Consider the following 15,770-nt stretch of genomic DNA (forward strand, 5'->3'; position numbering starts at 1 on the left):
CATAAGCAGAGCGTGGAGGAGGGAGGAAGAAGAGGGCTATTGCTTTCGCATCGCAGAGAAAGGGAAGATCAACACAAGGCGTGATAGAGGAAATGACAGCCTGGCTGCGATGATGGAGATGTAATTGATTTGTATCTTTGAGAATTACAATAAAAATGGACTCGGCTTGGTTTATAGACTTTTTATTTTTGAATGGGAATCGTGAGCAGGGATTGAATAAGGATGAATGGGGAAGAATTCATCAAGTTATGTAGATGCACTGGAGGAAATTCTCCAGTCGTATGAGCGTGAAATTACATTTGTGCATTTCAATAGCACTGTTCATTGATTTGGGGAGCATATTTCAGAGTGCAGTGGGAGGAGATGAAATACTATTTGACTCAATATCAGTTTATATCTGACCGTGGAAGAGTGAGGTTCACTAATAAAATTGAAAGGGGACAAACCTGATGCATATTGCGTTAGCCTGAAAGAAAGCTATGCATGTACAAAATGTATTTGTAGAGTATGTTGGCATAGCAGCCATTACTCATAGGATTAACTCACTGTCCAAATACATACACAAGCACTAACATACAGGAACATTTCCATGGGTGTGTGATGCTTTCCTAATACGAAACACAATAATCCAGTCAAATACATCCTTACATTCCATTCACAGACACAAAGACACACACTGAGGAACGGTGAATTCTATTAACTATTCCCCCTGATCCCCTGGGATGTGTGGCCAGACAGAGTGGATGGCCTGAATGTCTAGAGGTCAGACTTCACCTAGGGCTAAGGCTGAAAGGGTCAACTGCACCAGGGCTTTGCTGGGTTCAGTAGGGGTTCAGTTGAGTTCATCTCATTCCTCATACTAAGAAGTATATCAATTTCTGGACCTAGACTGCAGTTCACCACCAATGTGTAGAGGATGACCGCTGTGTATAAAGATACCATACTGTACCACATTGTTGTTAGGTGAAGAATCTCCTGTGTCAAAACCCCATGGAGTGTGCCACCCAGTCACATAATATTAATGTTTAGAAACAGTTACCATATTGATTACGGTTACTACTACTATGTTTACCAACTATCATAACATTTTAGTGGTTGTCGTGGTCAAAAAAAGGCCTTGAACTGACATCAGCTTAGTCTGATTGATTCCTCTCAAGATTATTGTCCAGCACTCTCAACCAATACTCTCAATCATGTTTTTCTCCAACCCTTTGTTGTCCCATGGCTGTGATTTCCTGTATATAGTGACAATTCCCTTTTATCTTTCATGAGTGATGTCTGACCTTCTCTGTCTCTCTTCGCTGTGGGTGCTCAGGATGCCTGGAGTGCTGCATCAAATGCCTGGGTGGCATCCCATACCCGTCGCTCATCGCTACCATCCTGCTGTACGCTGGGGTGGCACTGTTCTGCGGCTGCGGTCACGAGGCCCTCTCCGGGACCGTCACCATCCTACAGAACTACTTTGAGGTGGTCCGGGGACCCGTGGATTCCTTGGACGTGTTCACCATGTGAGTAGGCTACACACCTAGGAGCTACACTGGAAACATTCAAGATATACGGCTGTGTACCAACTGAAAGTTACTCTTATACCAAGTAGCTGCTATGTACTTTGAGGAACCTGACATCAAGGAACCTAAATCTACCTAAACACTGTCTCAAACAAGGCTACAAACATGTCCCCCACAAATGATGTAGCGCTCCTTCTTGTTCCAATTAGTGACAATTATTCCAACATATGTTGTGTGGATTAATGGATTAATGAGAGAGAGAAAAAAAAGTATTCGATTTTTTTCCCCTTGCTGGAAATGTAAAGTTGATAGCTGACTATGGGCGGTATGTTAGAGAATGGACTATACTGCTTGAAAGGGAGATGCATTGATATAAAAGAGGATTTGATTTTATTGGCAGACATTTATACTGATAGTAGTCTTGCCGGACTATACTGATAGTAACATAATGGTTGATCTCAAAGAATTGACTGTGACATCATTACATTGATAACTTCCAAGATGGCGTAGGAGTCAGACGTGTGTATTTGTCTTGTCCCATCCTGTCCTGTGTTTACATTGTTTTCTTCATATATATTTTAATTTCTTATGTATAAATTTTAATGTCACTTTCCATCTACGGACTGAATATACTCTCCTGCAACCCGCGTCACCCAATGTGGTACGGATCTGCTATTTTAATAGTTTAGAACCGAGACCCCATCAGAACCTAGCCAGCTAACTAAACTCAGCAACGAAGAAATGTCCTTTTTCAGGACCCTGTCTTTCAAAGATAATTCGTAAAAATCCAAATAACTTCACAGGTCTTCATTGTAAAGGGTTTAAACACTGTTTTCCATGCTTGTCAATGAACCATAAACAATTAATGAACCTGTGGAACGGTCGTTAAGACACTAACAGGTTACAGACTGTAAGCAATTAAGGTCACAGTTATGAAAACGTAGGACACTAAAGAGGCCTTTCTACTGAATCTGAAAAACACCAAAAGAAAGATGCCCAGGGTCCCTGCTCATCTGCGCGAATGTGCCTTAGGCATGCTGCAAGGAGGCATGAGGACTGCAGATGTGGCCAGGGAAATACATTTTAATGTCCGTACTGTGAGACGCTTAAGACAGCGCTACAGGGAGACAGGATGGACAGCTGATCATTCTCGCAGTGGCAGACCACGTGTAACAACACCTGCACAGGATTGGTACATCCAAACATCACACCTGCAGGACAGGTACAGGCAACAATGTCACCTATGGGCACAAACCCACCATCGCTGGACCAGACAGGACTGGCAAAAAGTACTCTTCACTGACGAGTAGCGGTTCTGTTTCACCAGGGGTGTTGGTCGGATTCGGGTTTATCCTCAAAGGAATGAGCGTTACACCGATGCCTGTACTCAGGAGCGGGATCGATTTGGAGGTGGAGGGTCCATCATGGTCTGGGGCAGTGTGTCACAGCATCATTGGACTGAGCTTGTTGTCATTGCAGGCAATCTCAACTCTGTGCATTACAGGGAAGACATCCTCCTCCCTCATGTGGTACCCTTCCTGCAGGCTCATCTTGACATGACCCTCCAGCATGACAATTCCACCAGCCATACTGCTCGTTCTGTGCGTGATTTCCTGCAAGACAGGAATGTCAGTGTTCTGCCATGGCCAGCGAAGAGCCCAGATCTCAATCCCATTGAGCACGTCTGGGACCTGTTGGATCGGAGGGTGAGGGCTAGGGCCATCCCCCCAGAAATGTCTGGGAACCTGCAGGTGCCTTGGTGGAAGAGTGGGGTAACATCTCACAGCAAGAACTGGCAAATCTGGTGCAGTCCATGAGGAGGAGATGCACTGCAGTACTTAATGCAGCTGGTGGCCACACCAGATACTGACTGTTACTTTTGATTTTGCCCCCTCCCTTTGTTCAGGGAGACATTATTCAATTTCTGTTAGTCACATGTCTGTGGAACTTGTTCAGTTTATGTCTCAGTTGTTGAGTCTTGTTATGTTCATAAGAATATTTTCACATGTTAAGTTTGCTGAAAATAGTACCTGGTTGACAGTGAGAGGATGTTTCTTTTTTGCTGAGTTTAGCTACTAACTAGTAGTCAGTTAGCCACTGCTAGCGGTCCTCACTGTTAACTCGGACATCAGCCAGCCTCAACCCGGTTAATTCCTGCCAGTCTGCACAACGCGATATCAACCCAGAGTATATCGGACTGCTTTTTCTCTACCACATCTTCCTACTGTAAGCTCTGAACCTTTACACCGGATCATCGCAGCTAGCTAGCTGCTATCCGAGTGGCTACTCCTGGCTAACGTCTCTGTCCCGAAGCAAGCACCAGTTAGCCTGGAGCTAGCCTGGAGCTAGGCCCATCTCCCGGCTAGCCAAAGAGGTCCACCAGCCAATTCTTTGGCTACAACAACTCTTTTGCCAATTGGCCTGAACCCTGTACTGCCGACATGGAGCCCCGCCAATCCAACACGACTGTTCTGCCAACGTAACCGTCCGAGGTGGTTTCAACAGGCTCTTCCGTTGCGACGTCGCCGGATGTCCATCTGCTAGCCCCGGCCTGCTAGCTGTCTGAATCGCCGTGTCTCCAGCTCGCCTAGCGAAGCAGCAACTACGAAATTGGCTCCCTGACTCATCTAGTGCTACTCTTTTGACTCTATGATCACTCGGCTACACATGCCTCTCCCTAATGTCTATATGCCTTGTCTATTGCTGTTTTGGTTAGTGATTGTCTTATTTCACTGTAGAGCCCCTAGCGCTGTCCATTGTGCCTTAGATATCCCTTTTGTTCCACCCCCCACACATGCGGTGACCTCACCTAGCTTAACTGTTGCCTCTTGAGACAAAACCTCTCTCATCGTCACTCAATGCCTAGGTTTACCTCCACTGTACTCACATCCTACCATACTCTTGTCTGTACATCATGCCTTGAATCTATTCTGCCCCCAGCACCACTCCCATAACCCAGGCGCTCTCATTTGTTGACTTCTGTAACTGTAAAAGTCTTAGTTTCATGCATGTTAACATTAGAAGCCTCTTTCCTAAGTTAGATTTTTTCACTGCTTTAGCACACATTCCGCCAACCCTGATGTCCTAGCCGTGTCTGAATCATGGCTTAGAAAGGCCACCAAAAATCCTGATATTTCCATCCCTAACTATAACATCTTCCGACAAGATAGATCTGTCAAAGGGGTCAGAGTTGCAATCTACTGCAGAGATAGCCTGCAGAGTTCTGTCATACTATCCATGTTCCTGCCCAAACAATTCGAGCTTCTACTTTTAAAAATCCACCTTTCCAGAAACAAGTCTCTCACCGTTACCGCTTGTCATAGACCCCCTTCAGCCCCCAGCTGTGCCCTGGACACCATATGTGAATTGATTGCCCCCATCTATCTTCAGAGTTCGTACTGTTAGGTGACCTAAACTGGAATATGCTTAACACCCCAGCCGTCCTACAATCTAAGCTAAATGCCCTCAATCTCAATCAAATTATTAAGGAACCTACCAGATACAACCCCAAATCTGTAACCATGGGCACCCTCTTAGATATCATCCTGACCAACTTGCCCTCTAAATACACTTCTGCTGTCTTCAACCAGGATCTCAGCGATCAGTGCCTCATTGCCTGCGTGCGTGATGGGTCCACTGTCAAACGACCACCCCTCAGCACTGTCAAACGCTCCCTAAAACACTTCAGCGAACAGGCCTTTCTAATCGACCTGGCCCGGCTATCCTGGTAGGATATTGACCTCATCCCGTCAGTAGAGGATGCCTGGTCGCTCTTTAAATGTACTTTCCTCGCCATCTTAAATAAGCATGCCCCATTCAAAAAATGTAGAACTAAGAACAGATATAGCTCCTAATTCACCCCAGACTTGACTGCCCTTGACCAGCACAAAAACATCCTGTGGCGTTCTGCATTAGCATTGAATAGCCCCCGCGATATGCAACTTTTCAGGGAAGTCAGGAACCAATATACTCAGTCAGTTAGGAAAGCTAAGACTAGCTTTTTCAAACCAAAATTTGCATCCTGTAGCATTAATTCCAAAAAGTTTTGGGACACTGTAAAGTCCATGGAGAATAAGAGCACCTCCTCCCAGCTGCCCACTGCTCTGAGGCTAGGAAACACTGTCACCACTGATAAATCTACGATAATCGATCACTTCAATAAGCATTTCTCTACGGCTGGCCATGCCTTCCACCTGGCTAACCCTACCCCGGCCAACACCTCAGCACCCCCTGCAGCAACTTGCTGGGTGTGCCACAGGGTTCAATGGGGTGCCACAGGGTTCAATTCTCGGGCCGACTCTTTTCTCTGTATATATCAATGATGCCGCTCTTGCTGCTGGTGATTGTCTGATCCACCTCTACGCAGACGACACCATTATGTATACATCTGGCCCTTCATTGGACACTGTGTTAATAATTAGGGATAGCCCCATTTTTTTCTATTTTTGCCTAAATTATTTACCCAAATCTAACTGCCTGTAGCTCAGGCCCTGAAACAAGGATATGAATATTCTTGGTACCATTTGAAAGGAAACACTTTGAAGTTTATGGAAATGTGAATTGAATGTAGGAGAATATAACAGAATAGATCTGGTAGAAGAAAATACAAAGAAAAAACCAACAGGTGTTTTTTTTTACCACCATCTTTGAAATGCAAGAGAAAGGTCACTGTTATAGCCATCACTCTGGTTATAATTCCGATAGTGTCCACAAGATGGCAGCAGTGTATGTGCAAAATTTCAAATGGATAATCTGGAGTATGACTGATCCTCAAGACTTTTAGTGTACAAATCGTGAAGAAGACATTCATATTTCATATTTCTGTAAGAATATCATCAAATCTGTATACTTGGACTTTGATTTAGCTTTCCAAGTATTAGTAGCCATATTATAAGTTCAAAATTTGCAAAACAACCAGTTTTCATAACTTCATAACCCTGTATAATCCTTATACTTTTTGTCCAAAATGAAAAGGCATGGTGTCGTACAAGGTAAGAAGCTACATTTTACAACATATACACAGTTTACTCCCATAAAGCCCAGCTCATTGGCTATCTAGCTAGCTTTGTTTGACCCCGATTAGTGCTTATTTGACAAAGATACAGTCGTTCAAGAGATGGCCGCCCGCGTCATCGGCGTGCCATGAAGGCGTCGCTCTCTGAACAAATATGGTGTCCTATAGGATATACTACCCCCTTAATGAAATAGTGAAGTCTTGTTACCTTCTTGGATCTCTGAGGAATAGATACAAATGTGATTTGACTCGTTGAAACAAAGTTTAGGGTGAGATTTTCACAGATTCCTTTCTTTTCCAAATTGAACGAGTGGAAATACAAAATCGATAGTGCATGCTATATGGACCTTTTTAGGATATGAAAAATTATTTTATCTAACAAAACGACACTTCATGTTATCTCTGGGACCCTTTGGATGATAAATCAGAGCAAGATTTCAGAATGTAAGTACACATTTCGCCTTCAGAGGTGAATTTATCAAACCTATCGAGGTGGGAAAACTATTTTGTTGTTAGGAGCTCTCCTCATACAATAGCATGGCATTTTTGCACAGTAATAGCTACTGTAAATTGGACAGTGCAGTTACATTAACAAGAATTTAAGCTTTCAGCCGATATAAGACACTTCTATGTACCGACATTTGTTCTTACTCTAAAATCTGCGATGAATGATTTACAACTGTCCCGTTGACGGGATGCCGACACTTAATTAATTTTGAAACCTCCAAACGAGCTTCAATGCCATACAACACTCCTTCTGTAGCCTCCAACTGCTTTTAAATGCTTGTAAAACTAAATGCATGCTCTTCAACCGATTGTTGCCCGCACCCGCCCGCCCGACTAGCATCACTACTCTGGACGGTTTTGACTTAGAATATGTGGACAACTACAAATACCTCGGTGTCTAGTTAGACTGTAAACTCTCCTTCCAGACTCACATTAAGCATCTCCAATTCAAAATTAAATCAAGATTCGGCTTCCTATTTCGCAACAAAGCCTCCTTCACTCATGCTGCCAAACATACTCTCGTAAAACTGACTATCCTACCGATCCTTGATTTCGGCGATTAATTTACAAAATAGTCTCCAACACTCTACTCAGCAAACTGGATGTAGTCTATCACAGTGCCATCATTTTTGTCACCAAAGCCCCACATACTACCCACCACTGCGACCTGTATGCTCTAATGTGCCAGCCCTCACTACATATTCATCACCAAACCCACTGGCTCCAGGTCATCTATAAGTCTTTGCTAGGTAAAGCCCCGCCTTATCTCAGCTCACTGGTCACCATAGCAACACCCACCCGTAGCATGCGCTCCAGCAGGTATATTTCACTGGTGATCTTCAAAGCAAACACTTCCTTTGGCCACCTTTCCTTCGAGTTCTCTGAAGCTGGAGTCTTATATCTCCCTCTCTAAATTTAAGCATCAGCTGTCAGAGCATCTTACTGATCACTGTACCTGTACACAGCCAATCTCTAAATAGCACACCCAACTACCTTATCCCCATACTGTTATTTATCCTCTTGCTCTTTTGTACCCCAGTAACTCCACTTGCACATCATCATCTGCACATATATCACTCCAGTGTTAATGCTAAATTGTAATTATTTCACCTCTATGGCCTGTTTATTGCCTTACCTCCCTACTCTTCTACATTTGCACATGCTGTACATAGATTTTTCTATTGTGTTATTGACTGTATGTTTGTTTATATGTAACTCTGTGTTGTTGTTTTTGTCGCACTGCTTTGCTTTATCTTGGCTGGGTCGCAGTTGTAAATGAGAGCTTGTTCTCAACTGGCCTACCTGGTTAAATAAAGGTGAAAAATTGATCCATTGTTGTCTATCATTTACACTTATGCAAACGGTCTCTGTACAGTAGGCATGTAAGATGCTTTAAAGGCATTTGAAATTATTTGACTGTTTGATTACTCACTTTAAATTATTATCAAGTACTTGCAAAAAAATGTGAGTTGAGAATATGTAATTCATTTATGTTAATAATTAGGCTTATGTCAGCAATTCTATTGTTTTAACAATTAACCAAGGTTTTTGATTTCTTATTGAGTCAATAATGAAAAGAAGTTTGAAATGAATGTATTATATATGTCGAAGGATGAGTAACACAATGAATGCAAATGTGCAATGTTGTGTAAGGGCTGTGTAAAGGCTATTTGACCAAGAAGAAGAGTGATGGAGTGCTGCATCATGACCTGGCCTCCACAATCACCCGACTTCAACCCAATTGAGATGGTTTGGGATGAGTTGGACCGCAGAGTGAAGGAAAAGCAGCCAACAAGTGCTCAGCATATGTGGGAACTCCTTCAAGAATGTTGGAAAAGCATTCCAGGTGATGCTGGTTGAGAGAATGACAACAGTGTGCAATGCTGTCATCAAGGCAAAGGGTGGAAGAATCTCAAATATAAAATATATTTTGATTTGTTTAACACTTTTTTGGTTACTACATGATTCCATGTTATTTCATAGTGTTGATCCCTTCACTATTATTCTACTATGTAGAAAATAGTAAAAATAAAGAAAAACCCGTGAATGAGTAGGTGTGTGCAAACTTTTAACTGGTACTGTACATTCCAACATAAATTCATCAGTTATTCTGCGCTCTGGCACACTCAGACGAGAGTGCTCTGAAACAGTTGTTGCAGTGACATTCTATTGCAATGGATACTTGCATAGGGGAGTCTTTTGTTAAGTTTTACTACACAATACATAAAAAAAAAGCTGCGTTAGACAGGAGTAATTACACATACTGACCAGCTCAAATAGACAGAAGCGTGCTATATGGCAGACCAATCCAAACTCATCTCTCGGCATGTCCAGCCCACTCATTATCTCAGCCAATCACGGCTAGCGTGAAGGTTGCTAACTTTTTCTGTGGTTTAACGAACTAGGCTTGTAATTTAACAATTTTATTGATATTTACAGATGGCATACAAGTTTGTTTTTAAACACATGAAAGTGGCATTTCTGGCCAAAAATATATTTTGATAAAAAAAAAAAAAAAGCCTCTCCTGCGAAGTAGTGACCCGCGACATACGCCTAGTTTCCTGAAACGGGTCACATATGTGGGAACTCCTTCAAGACTGTTTGAAAAGCATTCCAGATGAAGCTGGTTGAGAGAATGCCTAGAGTGTGCAAAGTGGTCATTTAGGCAAATGGTGGCTACTTTGAAAAATCTAAAATATCTTTTGATTTGCTTAACAATTTTTGGGTTACTAACTGATTCCATATGTGTTATATCATAGTTTTGATGTCTTTACTATTATTCTACAATGTTGAAAATAGTACAAATAAAGGAAAACCCTTGAATGAATAGGTGTGTCCAAACTTTTGAATGGTATTGTATATGAACCAATTTCCATGACAATAGCTCAAACATGACAGGAGACACGTTTGTTCAAAGTTTGATATTTCCTTTGATTACTATAGCACCCTCCCTTGGGCCAATTGGTGTAATTTTGGAATTTCAGTTAAATACTATAGCACCCATCTTTTTCCAATCAGTGAAATTTTGTAGATTACGAATCTCTATGGCAAGACACCCAAGTCTTTCACCCAAGTTTCGTCAAAATCTGTCCAGTGCTGTCTGAGATATCTCGTGTGACAAATATACGACCGTACTAATGTACTAACGGACGGAGAACAGATCCACTGTCTCCTCCTCGATTTCATTGTGGGGGAGAATAAGTCACTTGTATAATTACTGTATAAATACACTATTCAATGTAAGTACATATTATCTATACAACTTCATGATAAGTTTGACTAAGCAGAAGTTTCAGAGATTGAAAAAAGTACACATTTGCCTTTTTCCCTCTAGGATTGACATAATCAAGTACGTGATCTATGGCATCGCCTCAGCGTTCTTTGTCTACGGCATTCTGTTGATGGTGGAGGGCTTCTTTACCAGCGGAGCCATTAAGGACCTGTATGGAGACTTTAAGATCACCACCTGTGGACGTTGCGTCAGTGCTTGGGTAAGGGATAACTGATTTATTGACATTAAAGAGTATCTCGTAATGTTTTATATGAATGACCTGTATGTAATGCGATGGCCCTTAGGGGCAAAGTAGCTTTTAAAATTGTATTGCCATATATCACAATTATTGTCATATTTTAGAGGTTAACGGGCATAATGTTTCCCAAACGTCTCCCGAGTAGCCCCATCCATTCCACTTTCTATTCCAGTACTGGCACACCTGTTTCAAGTGGCCAATCATCAAGTCCATGATGAAATGAAGTAGGTTTGCTAGTACTGGAATAGATCAAATAAGTGGAATGGGGAGTACTTGAGGAGAGGTTTGGGAAACACCGATATAGACCCGGTCTCAATAAATCCTGATAGGAAATTGGTGGGACGTTAATGTTATTCCTAAATCGTTCTTTGGAGCACGGTATAACAATTGCAACCTGGAATCTAATGAGTCTCCTCTATCTTTCTTAGTTTATCATGCTGACGTACATCTTCATGCTGGCTTGGCTCGGGGTGACAGCATTCACCTCCCTCCCCGTCTTCATGTACTTCAACATCTGGACCATTTGCCAAAACACCACCATCCTGGAGGGAGCCACACTGTGCTTGGACCCGCGCCAGTATGGTAAAGAATCAGGATATAACTTGGTCTGATGCTTCTCTCTGGGGTTTTTCCTACATACAGTATTGTCCATGGGGTGAGCTACTGATGGACAGATTTACTAAGTGTTGTTACTGTTGCACATAAATGGGTTGTAAAGGTGAAATACAGCTTTGGGGAGGCATGATGTGTAAAGGACAGCTTCATGGTTTAGTTTGCCACAGTGGAAATAACAGGTGCAAATATCTAAGTGGCCTTTGTTCTCCTCTCATTTCAGGTATTGTGCCAATTGGGGAGGGGAAAACTGTATGCGCTGGTTCTGAGAAGTTTTACAAAATGTGTGAATCAAATGAGGTATATCAAATAAAACACTTGACAAACATTGACATACCATGTGAGTACAGTATATGTTTGTTTATGCAATATGTGATTCTTGCTTCCAAAGTAATAAAACATCTCAAGTAATATTGAAATATTGATGTTTGAAAGCCATAATAACCATGCATTTAAAAACATTCCCATTTACATGAAGGCTTTTGTTTTTCAAGTAATTCATTTGACCACAACGTAAAAGGTGAGTTTCATGGGGAAGCCTGTCTAGCATGTCCTCTCCTTTGTCTTTAATACAGCTGGACATGACATTCCACCTGTTCATTTGTGCCTTGGCTGGTGCTGGAGCAGCTGTCATTGCTATGGTGAGACACAAAAACCAATTACTTTTCTATCTCTGTTGATATATCTGACATTACAGCGTTGATTCATATCCATTTGAAGGCAATATCACATCTAATGGACCATGTCATTTGTATGAACCTCTGACATCTGTACAAGCCGCTGTATAGATTTTATCTCATGTTCCTCATGTGAGAAAATATGAATGTTTTATTGAACTAGTCTACTGTTTTATTGAACTAGTCTATAGGCTTACAAATGGAAGTACAAGGTTTTGATTTGACGTGGCCATTTTATATATGACAATAATAGGTCAAATACAAGCGTTAACTGGGTTGATTTCTATAGCTACAGTAAAAATCTATGTTTTGCTATGTGCCTGTGGGAATGGCTAGTGAGGCTGTATTTGGCAGAGTAGAGAGAGAAGATTTTTCGCTCTCTCAGAGATGCAAGGCATGTCACCGCGTTGTCATGGAAACTGGGAGAAGAAAGGCCCAGAGCTTAGTGAAAACATCACTCAGTAATTTGTGAGGAGCCATTTTCTAAGAAAGGGAATGTGGTCGTTAGACAATGATGATGGTGCAAAGTGCAGCGTAACATTTAACTAAACAAATTGCTGGGAAAATTAAACAGTGGTGGTACACAGATACAGACACTGATCAATGATTATTTAAATGATTAATAAAACAAAATACTAAGACGAGATGATAAACGGAATGGATGTAGAGTGTTTTCACTATTCCAGTCCTCACAGCTGAGACTGCTGCTTTTGTTCGAATCCTTTAGAGACCAGTTGGTCTTTGTGTAGACTTAAATCCATTAGCAGGCTGCTAATAATGTCCATGATTCAATTCGAAAGGTGTGGCAATGTAACAACCACAGTCATTTAAGCACAATACATTCATAATGGCAGTGTCTCAAAGGATCCTTTGCTGCCATGGAAACCCTGCATACCGCCCACTTTTTCTAATGTACTGCCACCTGCTGGCATGTCAGTGAAATTACACAATTGTACATAAAAAATATATAATCAATACATTGTTTTTCGCCTCGAGAAGACCTATTGTAACTCTTTTTTTCAGCTTGAAAAAAAGCTGCGGGCCACAATTATAGCGCTTTATATTTCTGCTGATGTCATGATGTGAAAATCTCTCTTCTGATAGAGTATGGAGCTTGATTAGAGGGGTACATTCATTCATGAAGACTTTTCCATATTTGAAAGAGAAATGGATCCAAAAAGTGTGTTTTCCAATTAAGTACATGGTGAAAATAGGGTACACTTTCTTCCATTTCATGGCAGGCATTCTTCTTTCCCAAATCAATGACAGTGGAGAATTGAAAGACCAATAATTTTCTGCATTTTTTATTTTCTCCCTGAATGAACTTATGGGTGACTTATCTCTGTTTCAGATCCACTACCTGATGGTGCTGTCGGCCAACTGGGCCTACGTGAAGGACGCGTGCAGGATGCAGAAGTATGAGGACATCAAGTCCAAAGAAGAGCAGGAGCTCCACGACATCCACTCCACCCGCTCCAAGGAGCGTCTCAACGCCTACACATAAGGCCAGCATGAGGCCTGGCCCTGCCACCCTGCCCCCCCTCCCCTCCTAAAAAGGGGGGTGGGTGGCGACCGGGGTCCTCGCCCCCTCTGATGTCACTGGTGCATCATATGACAAAGTGGTCCGGGGGACCCTCATATAACCCCCCAAACAGCATTTCAGATGACAAGCCCCATTATCACTCTCATGGACTGCATTATTATTATTATTATCATCACCTGTATTATTGTTTTTTATAGTATTTTGTAGTTTAGTACGTAGTAGAATTATAAGTAGCTAGCAGCAGTATTTTTTGTATTTGTTTTTACTTGGAGAACTTTTATTTGGATTTTATCAAGTGTCATTATTTTTTCGCCTTGTATTATTTATTTCTCTTCATTTTTGAGGTGGTCAGTTGGGGCTTAAAAGGGTTTCAAGCACATTTCTCGTGTTTGTGTGTCTATTTAGATCTCATTTAAAAGAGCTATGTAGATGGTGGGTGATCAGTTTTGAAGACTTCAATATTTTCAATCACACAAGGGGAACTTTTAAAGCTCCTGAAGCCTTTACATACCAGTACTGCCAGGGATCTAAATAATAACTTTAAAGTGAAAGAAATTTGAATCCTATTATAATTTATTTTTTATTTTTTACTCCTGTTACACGATAGTGTTACCAAATTTTTATAAAAAAAAATATTATTTACTAGCTGTGCCAAGCCTGTTAAACAGGAAACACTTAGGTCAATATCAAAGAAGAAATTAGTCCCCAAAATGATAAACAATTCATTATTTTGTTACCATATGAGGCATTTTGCGAATTTAAAGCTGTGTATCTACTGTAATGGAGGGCTCTCCAACCCTGCTCATGGAGAGCTAACATCCTGTAGGTTTTCACTCCAACCTTAATCTAGCACACCTGATTTTAATAATTACCTAGTTGATCAGCTGCATCAGATTAGTTACAACTGGGGTTGGAACAAAAACCTACAGGAGGGTAGCTCTCCAGGAACAGGGTTGGAGAACCCTAATCCAAGGACTGGGAATGATTCGATTGTCTTTAATCATACGCCACGCAAGCACATGCAAATATGTTCTCATACCCTCTTTTTTTATTTAAAAAAGTTGAACTTTATAAATACTAGTATAAAACAAGTTTTTGCAGATTCTGCGCTGTATATATTGAGATATAAATGCATACTTATATGTTTAGCACTACAAATTCAGGACAATTCAGAAGATAATAAAAATAAGTTGCTGTGGTTGAATCCACTACTGATCTCTCAGTCTTACAAATATCTTGATGCTAAATAAAGTTGTTGGTGTAACATGTCACTTTTTGGTGGATTCATCAGACGTAAGAAAAGTGTGTGTCACACAGTAAGTTATTTTGTTTATGACATTAAAAGTTTGATTGTCTTGCTTACACATTCTTATGCCATAGTACTCCGAAGGTGGCCTACCATTTCATTGCCTGGCAATATTTGTTTTATCAGTATTTCTAAGAGCTAGTTTTGGGAACTTATTTGACCATTTCTGTGCTCTCTCTATGTGTAAGCGCATTGATGTTCAACTCAGAGTTGGATAACTGTAATGTTAGGTAAAGACTGTGAATTTCGATGTTTTTCGTGGCATGGACATGCGTTAATGGTATAGAATTATTAACTCAAAAGTCATTTTATTTACACTTTGCCTGTCTTGCTGTGTCAACCCTTTATGTGCAGTACTAAACCCCCCACGCTAACAGCATTATACTACTGATATTAGACTGTATTGTTTGAGTTGTCTCTGTTTAATTTGTGATGAGCTATCAACCATGTCTTAAACTTATTATTGTGCCAACGTTGCTTCTACAGTAAATGACTTGACAATGCTTTCGGCTTTATCCTCGTATTAGTCTTTTGTACTTTCACAAGAATGCTTACTTACGTAGTATCAGGATTTCAATTGAAAAAATGTGCTTGCATAAATAAAAATCACTTGTGTACTTGTTAATAAATACTTTGTGGGTCTTGTGTGTTTATTCCCTGTTAACACTTTGCAGTGTTGGTAATACTCTGTAACTATTCATGTAACTACAATGTAACAAGTATTGTAATTTCCAATGTCCAATTGGGTTGGGGTAAGAGTTAGGGTTAATGCAGTAAGTACAGTACAGTGTAACACTGAGTACTTACAACAACAAAAAATTGTATGTATTGTGGCAGAGAAGCAACCAGGGGGAGACTCGTCGAGGCCTGGTGACAGACGGAGGCTACATTTTTTAATGTATTTTACTTATTGAATATTTTTTAATTTGTTAATATTTGTCAGACGTTCTTTTCAATTTAACATTATAGAGTATTTTGTGTATATCAATGACCCGAGGCATCATTTGGTTACCCTCCAAACGGCTATCTACAGGACAGGCCTGGGCCACTGCTGCCCTCCATGACAGCCCCAA

The 15,770-nt window shown here is 41.1% G+C and overlaps 1 protein-coding gene across 1 annotated transcript in view; it reads left to right on the top strand.

The window, feature by feature from the left end:
• The window catches only part of dmb (Proteolipid protein DM beta), a 37,423-nt gene extending 22,095 nt beyond the window's left edge, over positions 1-15,328 (top strand). The window contains 6 exon segments of the mRNA NM_001173936.1: positions 1,316-1,508; positions 10,364-10,520; positions 10,988-11,141; positions 11,395-11,471; positions 11,747-11,812; positions 13,200-15,328. Coding sequence (NP_001167407.1) covers positions 1,316-1,508; positions 10,364-10,520; positions 10,988-11,141; positions 11,395-11,471; positions 11,747-11,812; positions 13,200-13,352 — 800 coding nt within the window. The 3' untranslated portion in view covers positions 13,353-15,328.
• The last annotated feature ends 442 nt before the right edge of the window (positions 15,329-15,770 follow it).

This window comes from Salmo salar, chromosome 09 (genome assembly GCF_965601325.2).
Source record: "Salmo salar chromosome 09, fSalSal1, whole genome shotgun sequence".
Lineage (NCBI taxonomy): Eukaryota > Metazoa > Chordata > Actinopteri > Salmoniformes > Salmonidae > Salmo > Salmo salar.